General features: G+C 52.4%; 1 protein-coding gene across 1 annotated transcript; it reads right to left on the reverse strand.

The window, feature by feature from the left end:
- Positions 1–3,078: 3,078 nt before the first annotated feature.
- Positions 3,079–8,840, reverse strand: SPSB1 (splA/ryanodine receptor domain and SOCS box containing 1). The gene is made up of 2 exons (XM_026051141.1): positions 8,112–8,840; positions 3,079–4,512 (listed from the first exon to the last, which is right to left on the reverse strand). Exons 1-2 carry the CDS (start codon positions 8,803–8,805, stop codon positions 4,385–4,387), a joined length of 822 nt encoding a protein of 273 aa, XP_025906926.1. The 5' UTR covers positions 8,806–8,840; the 3' UTR covers positions 3,079–4,384.
- Between the last annotated feature and the right edge of the window lie 7,085 nt (positions 8,841–15,925).

The following is a 15,925-nucleotide window of genomic DNA, read 5'->3' on the forward strand; positions in this document are numbered from 1 at the left end:
GTTGGACCTCAGATTTAGCAGGCACGGACTGCATCAGCATTAGGTGACCCTCTTCCGAAGGAAACAGCCACCCTTATGGGGTTGCTGTTGAAGTTGCTGCTTCAGAAGGTGACAATTTTCCTGCCAGATCAGTGCAGCCCTCAGCTGGAGCTGGACACGCGCTCCAAGGCACTTGCTCCAGGAGAAGCTGGGAACAAAGAGCCCTCGGCAGTTTGTTGTAAAGGGAAAATAGGAAGAGCACCTGTGTCCTGGCCTGATACCAGTGCAGGCAGGTGCTCCTCGCCTGCCCCTGCGCAATAATAAATGGGAGAGCAGGTTTCAGGCAATGAAATGTTTAGGTCCTGCTAAACAACAGTTAATGGCTTAGAAGGATCTGAGAGGGAACAGGGACAGAGTCCCATGGGTGCTCCAGGACTCGTGTTCCCCCATTACACACGACTGGGGCCGAAGGGCAATTGGACATGGGCAGCCCCAGCAGCGCAGGGCAAGCGCAGCACGAGGCAGTAAAACACAAGTCAGACAAAACATCTGGCAGTTGCTTCAAATAGTTTTCTGTCTGAAGGGCAGACGAGCCCGCAGTGGTCTCAAAGCGGAACACGTGCAAGGACAGGATCAGTGCTCCAACATGTCAGCACAGAACGAGTTTTGCTGCCTTCAATATTGTTTCTGTGCCAAAAAAAGTTATGTTTTGGGTTAGGCTTTTGATTTTAATAAATTTAACCAAATAAAAGACTAAGTATTTCCCTTTCCAGTCAAACACAACCTCGTCTTTGGCATATGATCAACATCAGCTCCGCATAGGAAGTATAAGGGAGAGAAAGCGCTGGACGGGAGACTTTATGATCGCAGCCCTGGTCTTTGTGTTCGGAAAGCTTTCGGTGCCCAGGCCCATCATTGCACTGGCGCTTTGCCTCAGTTGTGCACGTAAAGGAGAGGTCCCCGAGGTTTTCTGCGTTATTGACGTGGCCTTAGCCTTGGCAGAGCCCCAGCAGAGGCGCTCCCGGCCCAGGTGGGGTGCACCAAGGCCCAACTCACATGCAGAGCGGCCCTTGCTCTCCAAACAGAGGCTGCTAAAGGCCCACAACTTCCTCGCTCGTCACCTACCAACAACCTCCAGGGAAAACTTCCCCCTTGCAGGCAAACTATGAGGCCAGAGGCCTCCTCTAAGCCACGGAGCAGCTCCACGTGCGTCAACATTAGTCAGCAAGAGCAGGGAGATGAGAGGCTGGCCAGCGGGGCAGGGCTGGGTTTCAAGGAGACCCTGACACAAGCAGGACTTGTGGTTTTTATTGCTGCCTGGAGAAGGGAGTAGCCCTGGCTGCCCCACGGCAGCGCGGGCGCCCGCAGAGATTCATTAGGACTCGCTAATCTGTGATATCATTTGTTGATTCCAGCAGGCCCAGTCCTCATCTCATGACTTCCTGCGTGGTCACCATGGCACTGTACATAAACACTGCAAGCGCCCGGCCCCGAGCAGGTCATTTATTTCAAATATTCCATGCAGCTGGAACACAAGCCTGTTTGGGTGTCTGGAGCCGAGCATGAACTAATTTCTCAGTCTTCCGCGCTCGCCCCACCTCGTGGGCCCTCCCGTCCAGCTCCGCTCCCAGCTCCAGGGCACCCTTCCCTGGAAGGTAAAGCCAAGCTGCATACGCCCACAAACAGGCAGAAAAATAAGTGTTCTCCTACCTGCAGCAAAGCGAACCCCTGCTGACTGGCAAACACGTTGGCTGTTGAGCTTGGCATTCACACGCTGTTGTCTTCAAAGGAGGTGACGCCTCTGAAAACTGAAAATCCTTGCCCTGATAGGAGATAAAGGCAAGAAATTGCTTAAAAACCTCAATCAGCCCCTGCCCCAGCACTCTCCCTCCCCAGCACATGGGCAGCATAGCTGGAGAGCACAAACCCACATCACCTTCAGTCACTTTGGAGAGACACAACCTACCTGCTGCTACCGCATGACAGCATCTCCATCCTGCCCAGGCTGGAGGTGGAAGAGTCAGAAGGCACCATTAGGAACCACAAGCAATTTGCACCCTACAACCAACATCCGAGCTCCCGAGAGCACAAGGATGAATCTTCTGTGCAAAATAGGTCGCAAAGTGGACATTTACTGCTGTGTGCTTTTGCAGCAAGTTTAGCTCCATAATCAGGGCCCCAAGCACAGCCTAGAAGTGTCTTAGCCAACCTGGAACAGCCATTTCCAGCCACCAGTGGAGATGTTGAAGACCTCAGCAGCTCAGCCCATCCCACCTGCAGTGGTAGGTGCCCCGTACACAGCCCCCAAGGCAATAACAACTCAAGGTGGCCTTTTAATGGTGACCAGGCTGCCACCCTTTGCTTTACTTGTTTCAGATAGGTCCTCACGAGCAAGCTGAGCATCCATCTAGGGCATAAGGATTATGTCACGCATATGAAAAACACCACCAACTTATATTCAATAAATTTTATTAGGTTACTGAATGTTATCTACAGCCGTAAAATAGAAAGGGAGAATTTAAAACTGTACAAAGCGCTGTACTAGGGAAGTGAGGGGAGATGGAGATGAGAGCGCAGACAGCACGAGAGGTGGGAAGAACACAGCTGCTTCCCTGGAGCTAACGGAAGACACTGGTTCAAGTTGAAGGCAACCAAGCAGGGCTCCATAAACACTGAATTTCCTTGTGCAACTTGTGTCCCACCCTGTGACAGAATCTAGTACAAACCCCTATGTTAAAAAAATTATACAAATTTAAAAAAAAAGGGGGCACATTGCACCCCACCCAGTCTTGGCACCAATTCTGTGCTTTAAAAAATATACTATGCAAGTAGTTTATTTTTTAAAAAAAGGTACCCTACAGCAGCTGTTTAAAACATTGTACTTATACATACACCACAAATATATATATTAACATTTTCAACAACTAAATTCATTTGTACCTACACAGAACTGACGGAATAACTCAAGAGCAAAAAAAAAAAAAAAACCAACCACACAAACATTTTTCAAGACAAAGAAATGTGCAAAATAACCCCAGAAAGGCAGCAGAGTAGCCTGTGGAGACACCAAGAAAGAGCTCCGATCCCTCTCTTTACTCGGCTACCGAGGCAAGAATCTTTATTTGGGATGTGCCGGTTTTGCCAGAATCGCTTGTCCTGTTTATTGCAGCTCCCTCAGCGCCGCTCCAGAGGGGCTCCCTTGTCCCTTCCTTCTTCCTGGACCCGGAGCTTCCCCCCAGGGTCTGGAAAAGCCTCACGAGTTCCAGCCCTCTGCAGCAGCCACCAGCTCCTGCATTTGCAGGCTGCCGGTGGCAACTCTGTGCTGTCACTGCCACCTCCCTCCAAGACCTCTTCCCATCCCCGAGCAAGGCACAGGGAGACCTATTCCCGCTGCGCAGCTAAGAACAGGCTGATGGGACAGGACAGAGCCTGGCTTGGAGGACTTTAAGCAGCTTAATGAAGAGAATACCCTGGCAGAGACATTCGAGTCACACTTCGTGTTTCCAAAGCCCTGGCAAGAACAGGCTACACAGAAAGCAGACATCAGAAGGCAGGACCAATAGCTGTGCAACAAGTCTCAGCTCAACCACCGTGGCTTATATTGCAGGACACATTTGTCCTTTCCCTGTCCCCACATCAGGGAGAAGCCCCCAACTCCAGATTAAAACCTGCAGTTTCAAGTCTACAAGAGGACAGGTGAAGACATTAGACACCCACTCAGTCACACCAAGACAAGGCAGGACAAACAGCAGGAGAACTGGGAAAGTGACAGTGGCAGAAACAAAAAAAGCAAGATTCACTGGCTATTAAATAACCTCAGGACATGGTGAGAAGTCCTAGCAGACAGACAGACATCAACTACATAACCACCTTCGCCAGGTTAAGTGACCCAGTGGAAAGGTTTTTGGTTTTGGTGTTTCAGGTTTTTGTTGACATTATTTTTGGTTTTAACATCCCACTGATAATTCTTCTTGGTATTCCAGACTCTCCCCAACTCTGCCAGCCACCCTGTGCCTTTCTATTCTTAGCACCTGGTCTGAAGAAAACCTCCATCCTACCACCTTCCCTTCCCCTAAGCTGCTTCCTCCCCTTTGGCTGACGCAGACGAATATTTCACTCCCAGGCTCTACAAGGATCCAGCACAGCCTATTTGGAAAGCAGGGAAGCACCGAGCTTCTGTAAAGGTTCCTTTTGCAAGAGTGCTGTAAAAGCACCTTCCAAAGAGCAAAATGCTCGTTTGAGGGGTGAAACAAGTATTATCCGAGAATTCGCTTTGGCCCTGACAGAGGTGCTTTGGCCAAGGAGTTCCAACAGCAGCGACGACACGAGGGTGGCAAACCCATTGCCCAGTGGGTCAGCTCCAGGTTGCTCGTCTTGGTTCCAGCTCTGTCCTTGAACACCAAGGTCATTGGTAGAGCAGGTAACTCTTGAGGGAAGCTGGCAGTGGCAACGCAGGGATCTCATTTAGTCTCTCCCTGCCCAGAGCAAGCCGCACCGCTCGCCGACACAAGTCCATCAGAGGCAGTGGTTCAGCTGGAAGAGGAAGGAAAACCAAATGTGAGCATCCCAACCCATGAGCTGCACATTCCCTTTACTAGCTTTAAAACCCCCCTGGAGAAATCAGTGGGAGATGGGAAGGCTGAGCCTGCTCACAAGACCTAAGCCCCTCAGCACTCAATCAGCAACAGGAACATGACAAAACACACAGCCCCAGGTGACTTTCTGTAGGAGGTATTTAGAGCCAAACACTGCAAAGGAAAACTTCTTAGGATCATTTAAGGAATTTGCCTCTAATCGATGCCATTCAAGGCTGAGACCAGACAGCTTGTGCCTCTCCTTGCAGTATCCAAACACCTTTGAAGAGGGGTCACCAAAAATAAAAGACTGCAGCAGAGTTTGATATCACTGTGTGATATAAATACACAGAAAGGACCATAATTTGTGTTTATTCTCTAGGACTGTAACAACTGCCAGCCCCTTCATTCTATTGCATGATCCCCCTGCGATGAGTAAAGCCACCTGTTAGACTTCATGTCCCTGCATTGAACATGCTGGGACAGCTCCCATCAGAGCACTCCCCTCTGCACCACCCATGCCTGGGAAAAACGCAAGCCTTGGGCTACCATGCCCACATCCTGCATTTTAAACACCCAACAGGACAGCACCAAGTTTCCCAGCAAGGAAGGCTGAAGGGTCCTGCTCACCAAGATACACCTAGAACAGAAGCACCCCGAATTAAGGACATCACAGGACGATCTTCTAATAGCTCAAGCGCTTGGTGTTAAAGAGTTTCCTTAAGAGACATCTCAGGCCAGAGACACCTAAAACACATCCCCAGGAGTGGAAGAGCTTGGCTGGGAAGCTGCAGTTTTCAGGAACTTCAATAGATGCCAATTGCTCCAGCTTCCACTGCTCCAAGCCAAATTAATTTACTTCACCCAGCTGTTTTAAACAGCTGAGACAGTGACAGCCTAATTCTCCTCAACAAGATCATGTTACTGCATTTCTTACGAGCATTTACTCCATCAGCAAGATGGATCAAAATCCCTTCCTTTTGAGTCCATATATTAGCATCAGAATTGGAGAGCTCAGACAGATGTAGCCTCTGATCAGGCCACACAAATTTCACTCACTTTGGAAAATAAAAATATTCGGACTGCTCAGTGCAGAGATTTCCAGGGAAAAATCAAGGAACTATTTTGTATTCTTTTGACCCAAAAAATATAAATCAAGTTTGAGAAAGAGGGTCTGCTCACAGTGGAGGGACTTCTAGCCAAGTCAGGAATCATACTCTTGAATTGCTCTGCATGCCCTTCACACGAGCAGTTGAAGAGCTGAACTACGGCCCTGCTTCCCCCTCATTTCGGTCACCGACTATCATCTGCTGCAGGGGACTTGCAGGACAGCAAGCCCAGGCCAAGCAGCAGTCGTCAGTGAACTGAACAAGAACTTTTATGCTCCTCTAGTTGCACTGATAGCCCCGTCTGACAAGAGAGACCCAGCGGGCAAGCGCCTGCGTGACCTCCTTTCCTTCCCCAGCACTACAATCGCTGGACACAGTGCTGCTATTGAACGCTCTCAAGTGCTTGGAGCCAGACACCTTCTTTCTCTCTGTGCCAAAATAGCATCCTGTCATTCCTGGCCTCGTGCCCGTGCTCCGCTCCTCCGCGGAGAGCGCGTTACAACCCCGTCCAATACAGGAGGTGGCTGTTTCCTCGCTAAGTGCAGTTCTGTGCCGACAGCTCCACAGACTTGCTGGCTCGGAGGGGAGCTGCAGATTCTGGCTTTGAGGCTCAAAAGCCTCGTTCCTGCTCTCCCAAGCCATGGTGTGGCAGGAAGAGCTGGGCTTCTTCCTCCTCCTGGGAGGAAGAGTTTTGCCAAGGGCTCAAATCAAGATCCTTATTCTCTAGGGTTGTTCCACTGCTCTGAGCTCATCTGCTGAAAGCTGATGGAACAGGCCTGACTGCAGGAAAGAAGCAAAAAATGAAAATAAAGCAATTTGTGGGAGGCAGACACCTATGCTGAGCACCAAAAATGCTTCTCAATTTAATAACCACTTAAGTCCCTGCCACCTAGTCACACCATCCTGCAAGCAGAAAGAGCAGCAAAAACCAGCTGCAGAATCACCTACTTGAGGGGCAGGACCAGACTCAATCAGTTATATTAAGGCTCCCGATGGAAACAGCAGTCATGACAGCATCTCAGTAGATAGACCTAAGGACTCCAATCTGCTGCTTCATACAGCATTTACAGCCATCTCATGCTCCATGTCCAAATAAGCTGAATATCCAAGACTTGTGTCCCATCACTCTGCTTTTTAACCAGTTTCAAAACTCATAAGCTGAAGAGACAAGAAATTCAGTATTTTCAAAGAAAAACAGCAAAATAGTTCATATATTATTCCTCATATCTGACAAGCCAAACCACAAGAGACTAAACTGTGTAGATTTCCACTCGAATCCAGCTTGGTCCAAGCTTTACCAATGCCCTGGAAATACCCTCTTGCATGGAGTTGTTTACTTTGATTTCAAGAAAACCAAACAGGACTTATCTAACTTAAAATAACTTCCTCCTTAAGTATCATCACAAGACTAGGCCCATAACCCTAGTTAAGGGCAACTAGGAGTTTCACAAAGGTGTTGAAGCAGCACGAGATGCTATCTGATTTCTTTGGCCTGTGGAACCTTTACTCTTCTTTTACTCTTTAGCAAGGCTTTTGGGCTTATTTTGTGAGATTTATTAGATATAACTATATCTATTATTAGTCACAGGTGAATGAGTGCTTTGTGCCAGCCTGTTCGTACCCCATGTCACCAGTGCCACGCATTTGCTGTCGCTGGCCCCAACAGACACGTCCTGCTCCCAGCGAAGGGAGCCCAGGGTATTGCAGCCCGTGGGCCAACACGGAGCTGGAATGCAGGGGGAAAACACGCTACTCTTCACAGCAGCCTTGCCAGAGCTGTTGGTGCCAAACACAAATCCAGATTTGAATCCGCTTCCTCCTCCTCTTCTTCCTCCCCACCCACACGCCTGAGTCAGTGGGGCCCAGCAGGAACCTCTTTTTGGGAGATAACAGACTCATCCTCACATTTGGACAGCCAAGCCTATTACTAAGTGCAGCTACGAACCGACATCCCTCTTGGAAGGGCTAGCACAAGCCGTGCTGGCTACAGTACTCAGCGCCACACTGCAAACCTGCGCTTCCTGCCCGGGATGAGCTGCTTTCCCAAACAGTGGGACATTCCCATTGATGGGACAGGGACAGGTCTTCCCACCGCTGCCTGAGGGGGATGGTGGAGGCTTCTTCATCCAGGATGGGTGGCAGTGCTCCCTGGATTGCGCCCATCAGAGGATACCCCGGCAGCGCACGGAGCACCAGGGACACAGGAGCTTGCCAGCCGGATGCCAGGGAGCTGGCACAGCTTCCCAGCACACCACCATCCCTGCCCTGCTCGCTCCTGCAGGGCCACGGCAGCAGCACGCATGGTGCCGGCCAGCACGGCCCCTTCCCAGGGGAACATTAAGGATGCGGAGACGCGGCTGGGCTGGCACGAAGCCTCACCCTCTGGAAGCCCTTCCCGAGGGAGGCCGCGGCGCCCGCGTGGCTCCACAGCACGGGCAGCTGTACTCACGGTCGAGCCCGTTCAAGTAGCGCATCCGGATCTCGCAGTGTCCCCACACGGCGCTCACCACCGGATACAGCTTTTTCCCTTTGAGCCCCCGAAACGCGACGCCCATGTACTGCCCGTCCACAATGAAGCTCAGCGTCCCATCGTCCATGTCCAGGACGACCAGGAAGGAGTCCGGCACGATGAACGTCTCATCGGGCTCCAGGAAGGCAGGGTACGTTTTACTCGGCTGGTTCTTGCCGTCGTGGTAGAGCCGGTTGCGGCCGAGGTCCCATCCCCACGACTCGTGGTTGTTGCCCACCAGCGTGGTGTACCCTACGGAATGCAGAGGGGCGTCCGCCGTCGCCACCCCCACCACGGCGTGGGTGCCGCGCTGCCGCATGGCCCACGTGATCTGCCACACGTGCAGGCCTCGCGTGTACCCCACTTTGCCCCGGATGGCGTCTGTGCTCTGGGCCACCGGATGCCGGTGAAATATGAGCTTGTCGTCCTCTTTGACGAAGACATTCAGCGAGCGGTCGTCATTGTTCCACGAATGCAACAGCTGGACTTCGTAGGACACCGGCGGCATGTCCAGGAGCAAGTCCAGGCGCGTGGGCTTGCTGTAGTCGAGGCCCTGGAGCTCCTGTTTCAGCGGCCTGTACACAGGGTCCCTCATGTCCACAGTCTTTATCCCACCGGTGACCTTCTGCCCCATGGCGTGCTCCGCTCTGGCCTATCCCTAGGCAAGCTCATCCACCTGCCCCGCCGCTCCCGCTGTCATCCAGCCCCACGGACGTCGCCAGGAGACCTTGTCAAGACGTGCACTGGTCAGCAGCGCCTGAGGGATGGAAAGGAGAACAGAGGAGGGAGTTAACCGTTGGCACGTGCAGCCTTGGCACAGCACTCGCGCCGTTCCGCCCGCCAGCTCAGCCCTGCCATCCGCGCAGGAGGAAGGGCAGCGCATGCAGAACCCCCTGCACAGATAAACCAGTGAGATAACACAGTGCTCTCTGATGCATCTGCTACTCTGATGCTCCCTTCAGAAGACACCTTGAATTTCTGCTCCTTTGCTGAAGGGTGGACTCGGAGCCACCAGAGATTGCATTCCCCTTGCGGTGAACGCACTGCTGCTTCTTGCTGCACCATTAAGCACATCTTCGATCAGGCTGCCTCCAGCTACCCCTGGTTTCACATCGGGGTCACCTATGTGCTGTCCATGCTGGGAAAAACCTGCCCCTTAAGTTTTCCACATACAAGACTTCAAGGCTGATGCACAGCAACGCTGGAGCCTTGCACTCCTCCTGACAGCCTTGATAGGTACCAAGACTGCAAATAAGGGCTTGTTTATAGCAGAATTTGCCCATCTCGCAGCTGTAGCTCACAGCAGAGGCCAGGCTCAGCAGACGTTCCCATGTGCTCGGTTCCAGCGCGCTGAGAAGGCCAACAGCCCCAGAGCCAGCACCACACATCAGTCACGCAGAGGAGCTCCTGCTCCTGCCATCCATAAACATTTTTCCCCTCAACACTTAAGCAGCTCAAAAAAAAATTACAAAGCATTCAAACCCATCACCCCATAGCAGTGTTCAAGCAAGGTAGGAGTGAGGAAACAAGGAAACATTTCCCCATCTGCAGAGTTACAAACCTCGCGTGGATCAGGCGGCACAGCTGCTGGCACAGGCCTGAGGAAATAATTCCCTTTAACCCCATTCCGGCTCTGCAAAGCACCTTGGAGCCGGATTGTGCAAGTCCAGAGCAGCAAACGAAACACAGCGTGCCCGGTCCTAAAGGACACTCATTGCAGCAGCCCTCAGCAGCGCTGGTCCCACTTCACCCTTTGGAGAGCAGCTCAGAAGCCTCCGCACAGCTCCTCTCAAGCGAGCAGCATCAGTTGGGGCAGCTCCTCTTCTCCAAGAGAGAGGGGGAAAAAGAATAATCCCAGTTTAAGATGCAGAGCTGAGGAGGAGGAGCAAGATCCTCCTCACAGTTTAGCGGTTTTCCTTCCAAACATCAGAAATCTCAAAGAAAGCTGAAGTCAGTTTGCCTAGAGACTGGCTCCCTTTGCATACCTTTCCCCCCAGGACAGCATCCACCCAAACAGCTCTGCTCGCGCTCGGCAGCACAAATAACCTTCTGTACGACCGTCGCCAAACTGGGGGCAGCTATTGGGAGAATTAGAAGTGGGAGGGGAGGGGAGGGAACTAGCTTTCTAAGAAAAAAAAGTGTTATTTTAACATTTCCTGGAGTGAGGCAATCACGCGGGGCTCCTGCCAGCTACAGTCACAACACTTACTCACAAGCAGGACCTCATCTGGCATGGAAAATAGAGCATGAATCAGAGCTGGTTTAAAAATAAGGTTACCGGACATAGGCAGTGAAGCCTCAGCTAGAGGTTGACAGGGCAAGACTGTCCCTTCTGTGCTGGGGATTAAATCACCAGCCTCCCTGCAGCTTTTGCTCATAGTCTGGGGGACACCTTGAAACGGGGAGCTCGTGTCAGGTTGTTCAAGAACCACAAAACTATTCTCCTCCTTTCCTTCTCCACATTTTTGGGTCAAGTGTGGGGAGGAAGATCCTTGAGGTGCCGTGAAGGACACCCCACCGGGCAGCAATGGCAAGCAGTGCAGCTATTCTGCGTCCTCAAACATACAGCACTGAGCAGCAGCAAGTGGTTCCTGCAGCAGCTGCCGCTTAGTTCAGATCCGATCACATTAACAGCTGAGGAGGAGGAAGGAGAAACCCTGCAGGACCCTCCAAGTAAAGGCCACCACATCCAAACGAGTCCCCAGTTATTCAAGCCAGTGGCAGCTGAGAACAAGCAACTGCAAAGCAAACCAAGAGCTGAGGCGCAGACACCACGTTCAAGCACCTCATAGATGCCCTTATTTATCCCCTAAGGCTTCTTCTTTCCAGGCTGCTGCAAAGACACTAAAGCTTCTTTTAGCTTCTAAGCAGGAAAACTTGAGGAGTGGGGCTTGCCCTGCACCACCAGAGCTCGGCACTAGGGGAGAACATCACCCCACGACACAGACGTGGGGTATTTAGTGGTTCTGCCCCACTGCCCAGAGGGCAGGCAGCATCTAGCATGAGCACCCAGGCCCAAGCATCTCCGTGACACCAAGGATGCAGTCTGCCCTGCCCTGAGCCTAAGGAACTGCAGCAGCCCACACCAAAGGGGCCAAAGGGACAAGAAAAAGCAAGCAGACATTGACACAGATTGAGCTGCAGCCATGCAATCTCACACACAGCTCTGCAGTTGCTTCCTACAGAGGACAGGACCACAAACACACCAAGGTTTGCCCGACAACCCTTTTCAGCTCAGCCCATCCACTGCCCGCAGCTGTCCGGGGTTTCACAGCAGCTCTCCACCTTCCCCAGCGCCTCATCTTGGAGCCCTTGTGCTTGTGTGCGCCCAAGGCCCCGGTTTGACACCTACTTGGTTCCAGCGCAAGTCATGTGCCCATGCTGGGAGAAGGGCCACGAGGCTACTGCGAGGGGAAGGTCTGATTCATCCCCGGGGCCGCAGGGAGCACCACGAGCCGCCTGCGCTCCCGAGCCCGCTCCGACACGGGCTGTCAACAAGCGCTGGCTACAGCGCGCCTGGAAGCCTACAGGCGAGTTCAGCTGTTGGAACAGCGATTAGGATGAAGGAACAAAACATTGGCAGAGAGGAGAGGCAGAGATTTCCTGAGAGCAGCACAGAACATGTGAGAACACTGCATAGGAAGCAATAACCAAAACAGAGCAGGCTGCCAGACTGCAAGATTGGTGCAGATAGCTCTGGAGCACAGACTGCTCAAGACGTGGTGCAGCTCTGTACTCCAAAGCTGCATCCCCTGTTCGCTGTGACTTTTTGCCCCTATCGACATAAGTTTCAGCACGTTTGGAGGGTCCTGCAGCGAAGAATCAACGCAGCAGAAGAGGCGCCTCCGGAGCGCGTTTGGCCGGGCGCTGCCTCTGCCTCCTGGAAAAGGAAGCAACCTTTCCCAAAGACACGGATTATTCATCACATGCCTCAATTACGACTCTTTCCCCAGGCAGGCTGTTAACTCCAGATGAAGTGTTACAGTCAGAATAAAGCAGCGAGAGAGGCAGGAGGAGCAGAACCAAAGGGTTGGCGGGAGGAGAGCCGGGCAGGTGCTGAGCCCTGCACAGCAGCGAGGGGCAGCCTGGCTCCTCGTGAGGCAGGGCAGCAATTCCCGCTCCCGGCGGCTCCGGGCTTCCCGCTCTGGATCTGCGGAGCGGCTCCTGGCCCTGCTCTGCTGGCACCGCCAGGGCCCCTCTACCTTGCACATAAATGCTTCTAACAGCAGCAGCAGCGACGTCGCTCCACAGTTAATGGATTAATGTTGTGGGCAGCTTGATATGAGATGCAGCCAGCCAGAAAGATCTACTGGGGAATCAGCGACTCCAAGCCTTTGAATGGTTAGAGGCTTAGGTCCATTTGCAAGCACTGAGTGCTTTTTAATCACATCAGCAATCCAGGTTTGCTGGACTTCTGCTCTGCTACATAAACATATCCCCATCTCCATTCTGCACCGTTCTGTTCCCAGGCTATTTGCAGCTTTATTGTTAACCTTCCAGCCATAAAAGCCTTGGAACAAAACTAGGCTGGTCTGTCTATAAGTGCTCACTGCTTTTTTGCTCTGAGAATCAGATGCTCCCCTTCAGCTGGGCTGTCCAGAGCAAGCAGGCAGCTTGCCGTGCTGGGAAGACAGGCCAGGCTTTAAAACAACTGCTTGCTAGAAGCAGCAGTGACAAAGTCCCCACTGCTGAAGGGAGAACACAGGTTTTACCGAGACAGGAACGGAGAGGGAAGTCAGAGACAGACGTGTCCAGCCTCTCTTCTATTGAGGCTTTGATGGGAAGCAGAGGAGCTAAGTGCCCACCACAACTTGAAGCTGAGCTGGTCATCCCCATCTGATTCCTGCGGTTCTGGTCCCCCACCTTCCAAAGGCTGGTTGCTTTTTCCCTCCCCAGTGTAGGGTTCTCCCCTATTTCCACTGTGGTTTGCAGTCCTTTCTGAAGAGTTTTAGCAGTTTTGCCTGCAGCGCTGGGTGCAAGAGCAGAACCATCCTCGGCGTCCAGGGCCACCTGCACCCTCTGGCTAGAGCCCAGCCAGGCTCATGCTGCACAGGTGGCAGAATGGACCAAAGCAGGATATTGTGCCTCAATATGAATCAAAAAAGCTAAAACTTGACTTCAGTTATTTCTCCGGGGTCCCCCAAAACCTTGTGCAAAGCTTAAGTTTAGTCTAGAAATTCACCCTTGAGAGTCCTCACAGCTCACAGAACCCTTGAATCTTCACAGATTCAAAGTCAACCCATCTAGAACAAGGCTGCTCTTTGCTCTAAGCCTGGTTCTCCTCATTCCTACACACCCCAACATTCAAACACATTCAGCTCACCTGAACACACACTAGAAACGCAACCTAAGCTCTCAGGGCAGTGAACTTAGGTCAACAAATACTCACCCAAGATGCCCCCTCGCTCTGTCTGAAGCCAAAGGGCTGTTCCCATGTCAGCCTTATCACATTGCGGGGGTTATTTCAGGTAGCTACATCTCAAAATGACACAGGGATTTTAAAAGGCTGCTACTGAGAGTGTCAGCTCCGTTGAGGAGCTGCTTCCACAGAAACAGTCCTTAAAGCCCAGGCCAATATTTCCTCACAAGACAAAGTCTTAGCTAGGGACTCAGTGTCTCTGCTGGTTCTATTCACCTAACTCACCCGAAGAAAGTCTTGTGCTGTTAAAGGCTCCATTTAGACTGGATGGGGCCAAACCTCCAAACCCACAGAGCAACCACCCACCTGCAGCATCAAGTCCCAGGAAGAGCTTCCCCAAAGCAGAGGACAGCAAAAAGGTTTTACAGGAAAACGCCTGCAGTTGTTCAAGCATCTGCAAGGCACTGAAAACAAGTGTTCAAGAGGTAAGGAAGAGCAAACCATTCCTCGGTTACAAACTTGTCCAGAAGCAAAGAGCAGCAGCGCTTCTGGGCAGTTACAAAAAGCTCAGACTGCAGTTTGAGAAAGCCCCCATCTTCTCACCTTGCACTGCAGCTCAGTGCTGTAGGACACCTGGGGGAACATCAATACGTGATGGCCCTAAGCATCACCACACAGAGGTCCTAAAGTAGGACTGAATCAAGGAATTGTAAAAGCCTGCTTGTTCTAGCAAGTTTACTCCGGCTCCTTTTCTGCCCATAATATTGGCACAGAATATTTCCAGATGGAAGCAGCTAGACCTTCAGAGCACCCACCAAACTCCAGGTGCTCTAGAGACAACGACTCAGATCCCTACCCTGAAGTTCTCCCACCTAGAAAGTACCTTGTGAGAAGGAAAAGAAAAAGTGCACGTGGTCTTTTATCTGCTTCCAGCTTCGGAAAGCTGAGCTACAGGATAGCAAGCAGCTCCTGGAGAGGAGGCTGAGAAACTCTGCAGATCTGCCCAGATTTCCACCCAGCACTATTTCATGAGCAGCACTATATAAACTTGGCCTGTTTTTTTGAACTGCACATTGATCACATAGCCAGTACACATAGCAACTCGGTGGACAGAAGCTGCATTACTGCTAATTTGCACATGAACCTGGGGTCCCCTTTCCCAAACCTCACCAATTTTTCCCCCTGGCTATGCACAAGCTGCACGCGAAGATCCCTCACACGGAGCCATCCTCCCTATTCTAAGGGAAGACCAGAAGTTATTTAAAAACCAAAGCTTTCCTTGCTGTTGTTGATAAAACCAGAGCCCTGATGATATGCCCCATGTAAGCAGCACCGCACGCTTTCCTTCGCATTAGTTTTTAATATCAAAAATGCATCTCCTCAGTCGTGCCGGGTACCGGTGCCTACCACACAAGGAAGCCTCGGACACCTCAAGCAGCCCTGGAGCAACCACTCCACTGGCACCCAGGCTCCAAGCCCCTTCCAACCCGCAACTCAAGATTTAGCAAAACGTTGGGAGGAAAAAAAAAAACCACCCCAGAGCTCACCCATGCAGCGGCAGAAGCGTCCGGGGCTGTGTGAGCAGTGACAACGGAGCGGCTGCCAAGCAGCTGACTGGAACAACTGCACCGACAACCGGTCCTGGTGGTAGGGGAGTGTTGCAACGCCGCTGGGCGAGGGCTGGGCGGCCCTCGGTGCCTCTCGTCCCGCTCCGCGGAGCCACGGAGCCCTGCGTGGCCCCTGCGCTGAGGGAAAGGGCAGGCGCTGGCACCACGAGAGGCACAAGGCGAGGGCTGAGGGGCACCCTGCCCCGCACGTGTAGCGGAGGGAACCAGCACCACGCGCTGCCGTTTCGAGCACGTTTCCGTGCCCGCTCACGGCGCTGCTGGATAACCCGGCAGTGCAGGGAGCCCCAGCGGCACGCTGCACGGCGCTCGTGCCACGGGAGGGAAGCGGGGCAGGACTTGCCCAGTTCCTGCCACGTGCGTTCTCTGCTGCTAAGGGCTCGCTGCAGACGTAAACTGGGGTCACGGGGAAACTTAAAATGCTTCTTTAGGCCTAAAGGCTCAAAGGGGAAGTTCAGTGGATGTCTCAAAGGTCGTTAGAGCCTTCATGGCTCAGTTTAAGGTGGCTCCCAGACAACACCAAGGGCAGCTGCAGATTCAGGACCCCACGCGGGCAGAGGCTCTTGACAAGGCAGATCCTGCCCTGTGCCTGCTCTGGCAGTGCCATCTTCGCATGCATCAAGTCTCAACAGCTCTAAGTCTTGCCTGTCTGAGCTCCCCTTTCTGTTCAAACCCTGTACTTAGAGGCTCTCTTGCCCAACACGCCTGCAGAACCACAACAGAGCGCGCAGCCTCTCCCACGGGTGACTAACACCCTTGCAGGTACAGCG

Source organism: Nothoprocta perdicaria, unplaced genomic scaffold (genome assembly GCF_003342845.1).
Source record: "Nothoprocta perdicaria isolate Ctin4 unplaced genomic scaffold, notPer1 scaffold_72, whole genome shotgun sequence".
NCBI classification, from domain to species: Eukaryota; Metazoa; Chordata; class Aves; order Tinamiformes; family Tinamidae; genus Nothoprocta; species Nothoprocta perdicaria.